Source organism: Ailuropoda melanoleuca, chromosome 17 (genome assembly GCF_002007445.2).
Source record: "Ailuropoda melanoleuca isolate Jingjing chromosome 17, ASM200744v2, whole genome shotgun sequence".
NCBI lineage: Eukaryota > Metazoa > Chordata > Mammalia > Carnivora > Ursidae > Ailuropoda > Ailuropoda melanoleuca.
The window spans coordinates 14107230-14119819 of NC_048234.1; the positions used below are offsets into that span (position 1 = coordinate 14107230).

At 64.2% G+C, this 12590-nt stretch overlaps 1 protein-coding gene and 1 long non-coding RNA gene across 2 annotated transcripts; one reads left to right on the top strand and one right to left on the bottom strand.

Moving 5' to 3' along the window:
• The first annotated feature begins 901 nt into the window (after window positions 1–901).
• Window positions 902–4185, top strand: LOC117797020. Its single transcript, XR_004621831.1, has 2 exons — window positions 902–1412; window positions 1897–4185. It is a non-coding gene; the product is annotated as an uncharacterized LOC117797020 (long non-coding RNA).
• On the bottom strand, window positions 3741–11482 carry NINJ1 (ninjurin 1). Its single transcript, XM_019808116.2, has 5 exons — window positions 11341–11482; window positions 10866–10959; window positions 5962–6187; window positions 5143–5305; window positions 3741–4282 (listed from the first exon to the last, which is right to left on the bottom strand). Exons 2-4 carry the CDS (start codon window positions 10893–10895, stop codon window positions 5151–5153), a joined length of 411 nt encoding a protein of 136 aa, XP_019663675.1. The 5' UTR covers window positions 10896–10959; window positions 11341–11482; the 3' UTR covers window positions 3741–4282; window positions 5143–5150.
• Between the last annotated feature and the right edge of the window lie 1108 nt (window positions 11483–12590).

Consider the following 12590-nt stretch of genomic DNA (forward strand, 5'->3'; position numbering starts at 1 on the left):
GAGGGGGTGTGAGGAGGGTGTGATGGAGAGTGTTGGTGAAGAAGGGGTCTCCTGGTGGAAGGAGTATGGGCTCTAGATGGCCTTGCCTTGGGCGGATGTGGTGAGGGCCATGTGGTCAGGGCCGGGTGAGGACACAGCCTGGTGTTTATGGAGCAGGAAATGGCAGCTGGATCTTGCACAACACAGCGCTCCCTCCCGGGAGAGGGTGGTGTTGACTGCAGGTGCAGTGTCAGGGTGAAGGTGCTGACACTGCTGAATCTGGGGTTGTTATTTCCAGTTCCCCTGGGTCAGCGTTCTTTGATGGGCTCAGAAGAGCCCTGTTTTCCCCATGCCCCCCAAAAGTTCTGTTCAACACCAGGCCTCCTGAGGCCCCTGAATTGGCCGCCTGCTGGATGGACCCTGGGACCCACTGTCCCACAGATGGGATGAAGGTCCCTCAGCACTAGCCAGGTGGCAGCTGGGATCCTGATTCCTACCTCACCTGGAAGGGGCCAGGGCCCATCCCCCCCGCGGAGGGACTGGGACTGGGCTGGATGTGGTGAGGGGGGTACTAGGCCCCACACAGGTCCCCTTACATCAATATTTGAGAGAAAGTGAAAAAAAAACATCGAAACCTTCAGCTCCCTGGTTTTTAAAAGTAATGCCCAGAGAAAAGCGGAATTCAATTCAGTTCAAGTCAGGTGGGAGAGGAGGCACCTGAGGGAGGGAGGAAGACAAGGGCGGGTGGCCACCTGGTGTGGGGAGGAGGAAAGGCCTCACCCTGCAGTCTCACCTCCTCAGGCCCCTGAGCTGTCCCCGTCCTTCCTCCTCTCAGGTCAGTGGCTCCAGGGCCTTGAAGGGTGGGCGGTGGGGAGGAGCGCGGGCCTGGGGCGGGGAGGGGGGTGGGGGGGACCGCCGCTGGAGTAGATCCAGAAGACACAGGTTCCTGGGAGAGGTGGCGGGGTGGCCTTGGCCTTCTACAGCACAGAGCTATTCTTCACTTGGGAAGCTGCCCGGGTGGCCTGGGGATGACCCCGTCCACTCCTACCACCTGTCACCTACCCTCTGTTGCTCACCTGCCAACCCTCTGTCCTAGTCCATCCATCAGCTCTCTCCAGTCAAGCACACACCTGCCGAGGCTCCCTCCAGGCCCCGGGCACCGCCTGAGGGCGCCCCTGCCGCTCCTTCCCAGGCAGCCCTCCATCTCCACAAGCCCAGCTCCTGGCTCCTCACTCCCCTCCCTCACTCGCAAGGTCTCACTGTCCCCCCAGGGCTCTGTTGGCCCCGGTTTCCCGACGCACATGCGGCACCTGGCTCAGGTGGGTGAGTGAGTAGGTCTGCAACAGACATTTACTGAGCGCCAACGGTATGCCAGACATGGTTCCAAGGACACAGGACACAGGTGGTGGCGTCAACCCTCAGGAGACTGGCAGGTAGGACCCTCCCTCTCTGGGGGGGCAGCCCTGGCCTTGAGCCAGGCATGGCAGGGGTGGGCAGGGCTCAGACATGGGCCTGGGGGGACACCATGGATGCTAGCCAGTCCAGTCATCTGGGGTTCGCCCCTCTGGTGTGTGCTGACAAACTTCCTGTCCTGGCCAAAAGAGGAGCTAAGCCATCTGTTGGCCATGTCCCTGGCGCTCCCCACATGACTCCCGGCCAGCCCACGTCCCAGGCCACCGGCCACTGTGGACAACCCCAGGGGCCTGGTGCAGGGCAGTGTCCACCTGTGTCAGACCCTGGGCAGGACTGGGCCAGGGGAACAGGCTGCCTGGGACATGTGGGGGTGGCCGGGAGGAGAGGGGCAAGGGAGACAGGATGGGATGCCTGGGTGGGGGCGACAGGAGGGCCAGATTATGGGGACAGGTCACAGATGTGAGCCTGACTATCCCCCCCCCCGGCTTTCTGTTAAAAACCAAGTCAATGAAGGGGAGACATGCTCGTGAAGCCAGCAGCGGAAGGGTGGGCTACGCTCCACCCCCAGGGCCATTCCCGTTCCTGACCCCCACCGTCACCAGACCCCAGGGGCGGCCGCCACGCAGCTCTGCGTCTGCCCCTGCTCAGCGGGGCTCATGCTCATCAGCTCCACGGGAAACACGTGTCCACCCTCCGCCCACCTGTTGCTCGTGCTTCCTCACGGACCTTGTCCCACACGTGGCTCACCTTTACAAACCCTCTTTGCCGGACACAGAGACGCTCACCAGAGCAGAGGGCTGCCCTGGTGCCCCAGCTCCCTGCGACCCAGCACTTCACCTTGTTTCATCCGTTTCCCCAAGCTTTTTCTTGGAGTGTTTTGTTTGATTTGGGGGGGGGTGCGGGCCGAGAGAGAGAGAATGCCAAGCAGACTCCGTGCCCAGTGTGGAGCCTGACGCGGGGCTCAATCCCAGGACCCTGAGACCATGACCTGAGCCAAAATCAAGAGTCAGATGCTTAGCCGATTGTGTCTCCTAGGCGCCCCTTTCCTGGAGTGTCTTAAAGCAAAACTTGGCCCATCTTACCCATGAGCACTTCTGTTTATTGATCACTTTGTGCGAAATGACCAGGGGTCACCTGAGCATTTTTAAGGAATGGGGTATTGGAGCTGCCTGGGCTGAGATGGTGGAGGGGCCTTGGAACCGGAATGTACCCCACCTGGAGGGCCAGGTGAGGGTGTCGCCCCATCAAGGACATGAGGGGTGGGGCCAGTGGGGGTCGGGAAAGAGGGGCCAAGGGGGGCAGAGAGGGAGGGCTCCATCCCAGGAGGTTGCAGGGGTGGACTGAGAGAGCAGGGCATTCCAACCAGTGAGGAGACCCTCGGGGCAAGCCCTTGTGGGTGTCTGCCCAGCACCAGCCCCCTCTCCTTGGCCCCCTCGGCTTGATTGACCAGCAGTGCTGGGCACCCTGCATGGACCAGGGCTGCGGGCACAGAGGGGAGACCCGTGGGCATGCAGACTGCAGGAATCCTGAGTGCCGGAACTTTCCATGAGGTCAGGGGTTGTGGGCAGTGTGCCCTGAGGACGCATGGGGGTGACATCTGCCTGTTCCCCAATGTCATCGTGCACACCGTCCTTCCCCCGACCTCTTCAGTGGAGGGTCCAGGTCTTGGCTTCTGACCCCAAAAGCCACCAAATTTGATGGGGCACCAGTGGCCCTCCTGCGGCCCTGACACAGCACCCCCGGCCAGTCATCCTGAACATGCCCACCGGAGCCAGAGCCGGGGACAGGGTATGCACGGTTTATCCTGCTATACGAGTCCGCAGGCTGTCTGGCAACGCATGCACAGGTCTGCAGTGTAGACGAGAGTGGTGGGTCAGGCTGGTTTTCTGACCTGGTCATCGTGTGCGGTCATGTCGGCAAACTCATTTCTGGGAGGCTCACACTGACCCTTTTGGCAGTCGGCGCTGCGTGCTGTCCCTCACTGGAGCCACGGGTGCCCTGGAGAATCCATGTCCCAACCAGCTCCAGGGTTGGGGGCCATGGCTACTGCTCACGGAGCAAACAACGACCCACCGTGTCATCCTGGGGCTACGGGATGAGCCATTTCTGCGGCTCTAATGTGCGTCTCAATCAAAAAAAGATGCCAGGCACTGAAGCTTCCAGAACCTGGCTTCTGCCTCAAAACCGTACCCTGACATGCCAGGCACCAAGGAGCTGTGCGAGCCCTCGGTCCCTGAGAAGGTGCCCGTGGTTGGGACTGCAACCCCACGACAGCCCAGTGGGGCAGGGAGCCCCTCACAGGCTTGGGGGTCTGGGGACATGATGCAGGGCCGAGGACCGAGAGGGGAGGAGGTGTGTCAGCTTTATTGGTCGTTGGTGCTTAGAAATGTGTGGGCTCAGGCCCCCGAGGAGGGGCGGGGCACTGTCCCGTCACTGCTGGTGGAAGGCGTGTGCAGGGCCGGTGGCCAGCGGGGGCAGCAGTCCAACGTCCTGGGTCAGGAAGCACAGATACCCCGGGGCCCCAGCATGGGGCCTCGAAGCCCAGATGCCCGTTGCGCTGGCAGAGGCAGGGGTCTCCTTGTCCTTCTAGAAACGTCCTGAGACCAAGGCCGACCGGAGCCCCCACTCCCATTCTTGGGCTGCTGCGTGTCTGTGGCAGCCACGACCCTTCTCCACTTCTGTCTCCTGGGCCACGCTCCAGCGGGAGGGGCAGCCGAGGACGGAGCAGGGTCTGGGGTGGCCTAGCCACAGGCGGCTCGTCCCAGGACACAGTCTAGTGGAGCCTGCCTGGGCTCTTGTGGTTGCTGGGAGTGCCCCCCATAAGGAGGGCCTCACAGGGGAGGTGGCTCCGGGATCTGGGTGGCTGTGGCTGGGTGCGATCCGGGGGCATCTGCCAAGAAGGGAGGGGAGGGGTGTGAGGGTCTCCAGTCCCGCTCTGGTGGCCAGACTTGAGCCTCGAGGCCGCTATGACTCCAGAGGCAGAAGGGCCCGATTCTGACCTGGGCAAGCCTCAGTTTCCCTGCGTGGGTCACTGTTAGGATTTAAAGGGGGCCCTTGGAGAGCAGAGGCCGGTGGGCTGATGATTAGGGAGGGTCAGGACTGCGTCTGGGGCACATAGCAGGCAATTAATAAACGGCTTGGTCACCATGCCCCAAGCAAGGGAGCAGGCCGGCATCCAGAAGGTTCCACCTGGGACAGACTTGACAATAAACAAGGGCCAGCAGCCAGGCAGCAAGTGGGACCCCAGGTGTGGCCGACGGCCATGGTGTGGGCAGAACAGACACTCCCAGCCAGGCCACGTGCCGGCCCTGCTCAGGGTCCTGCCTCATCATCTGCCGGCCACTCCGGAGCAGGCAGGTGTTCACGCGGCCTCCTGCCCACTCTGCGGGGGGGGGGCGGGGTGCTGGTGGGCAGACGGCTGTGTTAGCAGCACTCACCCTCTGTCTGGGGCAGGCCCAAGGCCATATGCACCTGTGGTGCGCAACCCGGACCAGGGCCCAGATATGGGACACGGGACACGGGCTGGACCTGCCGACCTTCTGCATTTGCCCTTGAGACACCCGGGGGTCACCCAGCCTCCCTGCAGCTCCTGCTCCCAAGTAGGGCGACCTTGGGTGGGTGCTCACCTCTCTGAGCGAAGACAGGGGATGCGCATGGGGGGCACGCGGCCGTGGGCGTGAGGCCCAGACGGGACACAGGGCACAAAGGTCTGCTCGTGGTGGACAGCGGGGCCGTGCCCTTCTGGCTCACCTGAACCCCTACTGCCGGGGAGCCACGTCCATCACAGGCTTCTGGACACCGAAGGCCGTGATGAAGATGTTGACCACGACAATGATGAAAACCAGGCCCGTGGCCAGGTTGTTGAGGAAGTCCAGCTTGGCGTGCTTGGCAGGGTTGTTGAGGTCGTACCTGACTGTGGGCACAAGGGGGCAGACACTGCACCGGCGCCCTGCACCCCTTGGGCCCGCTGCCAGGTTCGGGGTGAGATCCGTGCCTGTGGGCTCAGCTCGGCAGCCCTGCTTCCTGCTTCCTCCACGCACGAAGCTCAGAGCGGCCCGGTGCCAGCTCGGAGCAGAAGAACCAGCCCAGCGCCCGGGGCTGGACCGTAAGGCACACCGTGCCGTGCCGAGCGCACACAGGGAAGCCCCGTTCTGAGTGCCCGTGTGCGGTGTCTAGCAATCTTCACACCTACCCAAGGCCTTGTCCTTACGCCACGTTATACATCGGGGAACTCAGGCCTGGGGGGTCAAGTGCCTGCCCCAAGTCACACAGCCAGCAGTGGAGGTGAGCCCTGACCCTCACCTTGGGGGCAGGACCACCATCCAGTCCCTGGAGACCACTGGAAGGTTACCTTTTCCTATATCCTCAGCTTGGGTGGGTGGAAGGACAGAGACATGGGGGGGCCTCCGTGGGCCGCACTGGGGAGCCACATCCTGACTGACCGCAGGCTGGTGGGCCTGTCAGATGGTGAGCACCCTGCCCCAGGGGGTATGCAAGCAGGACCAGCGGATCATGGGCGGGGCCGCCCCAGGGCCCTCCCCCCGTGGGGGTCCCAGCCCAGGCTCACACCAAGGAAGATAAGCAGCACGCCCACGCCGATCTGGAGCACGAGGGAGATGGAGATGAGGACCACCAGGGGGACGAAGAAGGCGAAGCCGGGACCCTGCTCGATGACGGCCTTCAGCTGGGAGGCGTTGGCCATCAGCAGCGCGATGTCCAGCATGCTCTCAGCTGCGCTCTTCTTGTTGGCATAATGGTTCACGTTGATGGGCCGGTTGCGGCCCCAGCGGGACGGCTGCAGGGAGGGGGCAGTCAGCCTGGGACGGGCGGGGCTGTGGGGCGCGGTGGGGCCTGCACACCACGCGTCTGAGATGAGAACGCCCCAGAGAACGCCGCCGACCCGCCTCGGGCCGTCCCTGCGCGCCGCCGCCGGTGCCCGCCTGCCCTCCCTCCCGCCTGGTGGCTGCAGGCCAGGGCGGCAAGCGACAAGCGGGACGGTCCGGGTCCCTGCGTGCTCACCCAGCGCCCCCCAAAGGAGGGCTACAGCTGAACTTAGCTGCTTCTTTAACTTTTATTTTTAGAAACGATTTTAAACCCCTCTGTTGAGGTGTGAGCGCCACAGGAAAAGCCGTGCAGGACGACCGTAAACAACTTGGAGCCTCAGGAGCTGAGTGTACACACGTGACCCCTCGTGGCTCCCAGGCCGCCCCTCCGGAAGCCTCCTCCTGCCTTTTTATTCGGTATTTGTGAGGACATTTGTCCCCACAGTGCCTCGGGATGCGAGGCGGGGCGCTTCCTGTCCAGGCTTCCCAGCACCTCGGCCTGGGAACCTTGCCGGCCTAAGAGCCAGGTCACAGGCCACGCCTCGTGCCCTCCACGCCCCGCCCAGAGGTCACCGCCTCCAGGAAGCCCCTCTCTCCTGGGGTGCAAGGTGGGGAAGGCAGGAGAAGGCCCTCCTCCCTCAGTAGGCCTCCCCCAGCTGCCCCTGGCTGGGCCCCTTCCTAGGCCCCCAGGACAAACCCGAACCCCTCAGCTCTGGCCCTTTGTCTGCAGGCGCCCCGGAGCCACCTGGCCCAGCACCTGGGAGTTCGTGTTTCTGAAGTCATGAAAGATGCAGGCCTGGGAGGCAGGCTGCTGGGGAGGGACCCACACGGCAAGTGAGAGGCCCCCTCCACTTTCTGCCGCTGGAAACCTCACCCCGGAAAATACTGAACTCCACAAGTGGGGCCGCGTGGTGTCTTGTTCAACTTAAATGTAATCTAGAATAGCATGCCCAGGAGGGAGAATGGGCTTGCAGAACAGCGCCCCGTGGCTAAGCGGCAAACGCACTGGGTTTAAGATTCCACACCCAAGCCCCACAGAGAAAGCCGGCTCCTCGACTGCTTCTGGAATATTCCACCCACTGCCAAGGCCCACCGGGGTCTCAGCTTCGCCTCCAGCTGCGCCCGCCGCTGGGGGGCCACACCCCAGGCCTCACCCTTCAGGGCACAGCTGCGCCTCCCCAAGGTCTGGGCGCAGACAGCCCGCCGCCTTGGGGCCTGTGCTCCCACAGCACCTGGCTGCCCCCCCCCCCCCCCCCCCCCCGCAAAGCTGCCGGGCTGGCCACGCCTCCTCCCGCGTGGCCCTCTGCGGGGCGGGGCTGGCGTCCGGGGCGCCGGCCTGCTGGGCACGTGCTCCTCAGCGTCCGGAACCAGAAGCCCCACGCAGCGTCCCTCAAGGTCCTCACAGTCCCGGAGAAAAGAGCGCGGCGCACACCCCCACACAAGCACGGGTACGTCTACACACGTTTACCAACAAACAAAACCGCGCAAGCACGCGCCCACATGCGTGAGCAAGCACGCACGCGCGCACACCAGCTGCACCCCTGCACGCTGCACGTGCACACGTATACAGACAGGCACACGTGCACACACACAGCACACGCACGTCTAGGCTGCCCGCTGGCCTCCGTGGAGGAGGAGGGGGAGTTCCCTTCCCTCCTGAGCCCCTCTAGGCAGTTTGAGTCCTTTACAGACACGCCCGGTCAAATACGGAAGGACACCTCAGTGCCCTGTGTCCCCGCTCCCCTCCGTCCGGGGCGCAGCTCACTATCTTGCTCATCCTTCCGCTGGGTGTCCTCCTCCGGGATGCCCCCCCAGCCCCGTCTTCAAACACACTCACTGTGGGTAAACTGAGGCTAGCCCCGGAAGCACCTTGTCCAAAGCCAAGACAGGCGAGGGCTGCACTTTGAACCCACACCCTCGGGCTCAGAGGCCCCCTGCAGAGGGGGCTGGGGTCAGGGCCAGCCTGTGGGGGCTGTGCACTCAGAGGCACCCCCAGGCTCCAGCCGTGTGACCTCAGGACAGCCAGCGCCCTGGGGGCCTCAGTCTCCCATGTGTGAAACAGGGCCAGGAGCACACAGCCCGTGAGGTTGTGGTGGGCCTGGCCGCTGCCTCGGAGCCCTGGGTGGCAAGCTAGGGCCTGGGCCACACGCCTCTCCTGGTGCAGGGCACTTCCTGCCCACAGACCATCTGCTTCCTGTTGAACCCCTGCAGTGATAGGGGGCGCCAGCAGGAGCCCAGTGTCCCCCCCCCCCCGCCCGCTCACCACAGCCTGGCCGTGTGGCCTTGACAATGTGCTCCCCCCGAGGCTGGTCTCAGTCTCCCCATCGGTAGGCCCCAGGCCACGTTCTGGGCAACTGGTGCCCACAGAGTTCCCCACTAATGGAGAGGGAGCATTAACCTCCCTTTTCACAGAGCGGGGCGTGCGGTGGAGGGGAGCTGCCCAGGGCAGAACACAGCCCGATGGCCACCGAGGAGGGGCTCGGAGCTGCAGGGGGATTCTGGGGCCTGGGTGAGGGCTGATTCCCAGGGAGGCCGTGGTCCTGGAAAGCCCACCAGGGCAGGGTCGGAAGGCGGCCGCAGCCCTTGGCCAGAACAGACTTCCCGGAGCCACTCTGGGAACCGCCCACAGAGGCCTCTGCCCATGACCTGCGTGGTGCAGGGAACAAACACCCGGGTTAATGTGTTCCCAGGGCCACGGGACTTCCGCAAACCACAGTGGTGGTCCCAGGAGCTGGGTGAGCTCTGGATCTTTTTCCCCTAAAAGCCAGGAAGACGCCTCATGGGTAAGGAAGGAGCCAGAGGAGGGCAGGGAGGCTCACCTTCTGTGGACGGAGGGCCTTGGGGTGGCTGTTCACAGGCAGCCAGCAGGGCCCAGGCTACCTAGCCCAGGGCCATGGTGCTGCGTGTCCTCGGCTCAGACGTGGAAGGTTTGGGACAAACGAGAACCAGACCTGCTGCACCCGAGCACCCAGTTCTGGCCAAAGCTTAACGGACGCTCCAGTCCAGCCCAGGCCTGGCTGGGAGGAGATAGGGTGCCCACCCCAGCCTCCTGCTCCCCTGGGAGATGAGACCATGCCAGAGCCCACTGATGCCCTCCAACCCTGCTTGCCCTGCCTGCCACTGACCCCACACCCCCGTCAGAGTGTGGGACAGGAGCTCCTGCCCAGGGGCACCTTCACATTTTCGGAACGAGAGACCAAGGCCACCACCAAATCCACGACGTCCATCAGCTGCCCTGCTAGGAGCTAGGGTGCACTTCCACAGGCACCTCTGTCTAGCACCCCAGAATCCCACACCCGCACTCTCTGCCTCAGTTCCCTCATGCGCAAAATGGGCAGACAGGACTGAATGCAGGCGTGGAGGCCCCTTGGTCTGCTGGAGCACAGCCAGCCAGGGCATCCGGCCTCCCAAACCAGCTGCACAGATTTAACAGGAGAAAGGACAAGCCCAGGAAACGGCTGTGTGAGCTGAGCAGGACCCAGGACTTCAGATCCTGGCACACCACGGCCCCTCTGCTGGGGCACAGCGAGTACCAGTGGGAGCGGGGGCTTTGAAGTCCTTCCCTCTGGGGAGGGACCCGAGAACCTAGGAGGGTCTGGCAGGGCCTGGGTGTCCATCATCTGACCCAGCAGAGTGGACACAAGCTTACTGCTCAGATGTGGCGCGAAGTCCACAAGGTGCGAGCCTGCCCTGAGAGGTCTCCGGATCCACGTCAGTGTCCCAGCAGGAAGTCTTGCTGGGGGGGTTTCCCGCAGCAGCTGGGCCATAGGCTGGGCAGACCTGCTTCCTGTGGGCTCAGCACTGGCCAGCAGTGACCCCGTGGCCATGTCAGGATGGCCTTTTAGAACTTGGGCAAGACCCTGCCAGTCTCGAGATCTTCCGGGAAGGCAGACATGAGGAAAGGAGCGAATTTCCCCTGGACAGCTGAGCTCTGTGCAGCCCCAATGTGGCCCAGGAGCCACATCCCCCCTTGTCCGGCTCCCTCCCTGCCGTGTCCTCAGCTGGGTGCGACCCCAGTGTCTCCTGTGGGCCAAGGCAGGTGTCTCCACGCCGAGACACAGCAGGCATGACATAGCCAAGGGCCATTTTCACTGTAAAGTTGATGTTGACTTTTCTTCCTGTCTCCAGCCACAACCCGCTCCTGCAGGGAACCCGGACAGCCTGGCCTCCGTGAAGTCGTGGGGGCACAGACACAGGTGTGGGGGCACCTGCGGGGTCCATCTGCTGTCGGGCTCTTCCCTGTGTCAGGGTACCAAGGAAGGTGAGTGACCTGCCCCACTGCCCCCACGAGGACACTCTGGCCCACAGAGGGCATCCTGAGACGGACAGGGGCTTTCGGCGTGGGCCTCCCAGTCAGTCCCCCCACTGCCAGGGGTGCACTGGGGACACAGGACCAATCTAGCCCAGCCACCCTGCCATCCAGGGCTGCCGCTCCAGGTGGTGCATCTGAAGACCCCCGGGGTTTGCCTCTCACCCCAGCAAGACTTTCTTCCCACCCTGGCCCTCATGAAGGGAAGGCTGTGCCCGTCCAAAGGGTCCCCCATGGGGGAAGGTGCTGCCCCAAGTCCTCTCCAGGAGTGGGTGCTGTACGGCGGGCAGGAATGTGACTACTGTGTGCCCAGCACACACATTCACCCAGTGGGTCCTCACCGTGCTCTTGGAGAAGCTCACTGCTATCATCCTAGGTCACAGATGAGAAACTGAGACACAGAGTCATGGACACAAGAACGCAACAAGGCAGGTCCTGAAAGCAGGAGGGGAAGGCAGAGGCTGGGGGTGGGGTCAGGGGGCCCAGCCCCAGGCAGGGGGAGCAGTGGCCTTGAGGCTGCCCACCCTCCCTGGAGCTTCCCTGCCTGTGAATGGAGACCCCCCACCACACTGGCTCTCCTGCGTAGAGGGGCCTGACCTCCTGTCACATGCCTCCTTCCCAGCCCTGACTGGCTGTGTGGTCCAGCCCTTGGGCCTTTCTGTCGCTGTCCTCTCTGCTGGGACGTCCTTTCCCACACTGCACAGGGCCATGGCATCCCCGCTCCGGTCCTGCAGCACCCAGAGCCAATGTCCCCACTGCACAGGAAGCCTTCCTGACTCCCCTCCCACCCGCCCACTGGTGGGGTTTAGCCCTTACCGTCTGGGCTGGTCTCAACTCTGGGACAGCGGCTCAGTGATAATGGGGCCACGTCTCCCCACACTCGTCCCATAGCCGGCACAGAGACCCCACCTGACCTCCCTGGGCCTGAGATGCTCGGGAGCCTGCAGGGAGACGGCCAAAGCAGAGCGGTGCAGAACAGGCTTGGAGCAGAACGCACGGCCACAGGTTGGGAAGTGAGCAGGACCCCTCCCTTCCGACCCACCTGCCCTATTTGTTGCCTGACTTCCCCAAAGGCAGGTAGGGGCGTTTTGTTACTTGCTTTCCAGACGGTGCACAGGAGGCCGAGAGAGGTGAGGCAGCCTCCCCAGGCACACACAGCCCTCGGCTCCAAAGTGCTTACATGCCAGGAAGGGGCCGCGTGAGGACCTCCTCAGTCCTTGGTTTCCCTGCCACCAACCCAGGGACAAGCGTCCTGTGCTGTGCCACCCTAGGGCGGTCAGCCTTTACTGAAGGGTCAGCACGGAGGCTGAGCCCCACCCAGGAAGCTTCTGCCAAAAACAAGCAAGGATGGACAGGATTACCGCGTGGGACCACCTGCACACAGGAGGGCCTGCCCCTGCCACCCCGGGCCTCACTCATCCCACATGCCCTCCTACACGGGGGCAGCGCAGCCCCAGTCTGGTTCACCCGGTTGAGAGACCGCCATCCCTGCCCCCATTCCCAGGGGGTCAGAGAGTGAAAGAATGTTCAAAGTCAACAAGCCATCAGAGGGCCATGCCCGGGACTCCACCAACAGAGGTCCTGGGGAAGTGCTGGGCCCTGGGAAGAGCGCATGCCACCGCCGGACAGGACCCCGGGGCGGGGGGCGGGGGGCGCAACCACCTCCCCCGTGCGAGTCGGGACCACCGCCCGGGGGCCTGCGGTGGGGACAGGAGGGGGGCCACAGCCGGCCCAGGTTCCCCACCGGGGCACGCAGCAGATAGAGCGGTCGCGGTGGACACGGCGGGTGACGTAACCGTCTGCCCGCTGCTGGCCTGGGGCCCGGAGGCTGGATCCTGCGCGCCCGGGCGCGCAGCAGCGGGAGGAGATGCGGGGGCCGAAGTTAGAGGCCCGCGCGGAAGGCGGGGGAAGGTGGCGCCCGGGCCCCTCCACCGCGCGGCTCGGCGTGGGCACCTCCCGGCCGGACCCTCGCCCCTGCCGGGGTGGCCCGAGCCCCGGGGCCACCGCTCGGACTGACGGCACGGGACGCCCCGGCACCCCGCAGTGCGGAAGCGGCGCGCAGTCCG

Excerpts from the sequence above, each read along its gene's own strand:
- NINJ1 (XM_019808116.2), bottom strand. The coding sequence starts at position 10,895 with ATGATAGCAGTGAGCTTCTCCAAGAGCACG. Across the intron at positions 6,188-10,865 it reads TGAGCTTCTCCAAGAGCACG|CCGTCCCGCTGGGGCCGCAA; the intron begins GTGAGGACCCAC and ends CCCTCCCTGCAG. Across the intron at positions 5,306-5,961 it reads CGTGCTGCTTATCTTCCTTG|TCAGGTACGACCTCAACAAC; the intron begins GTGTGAGCCTGG and ends TTGTGCCCACAG.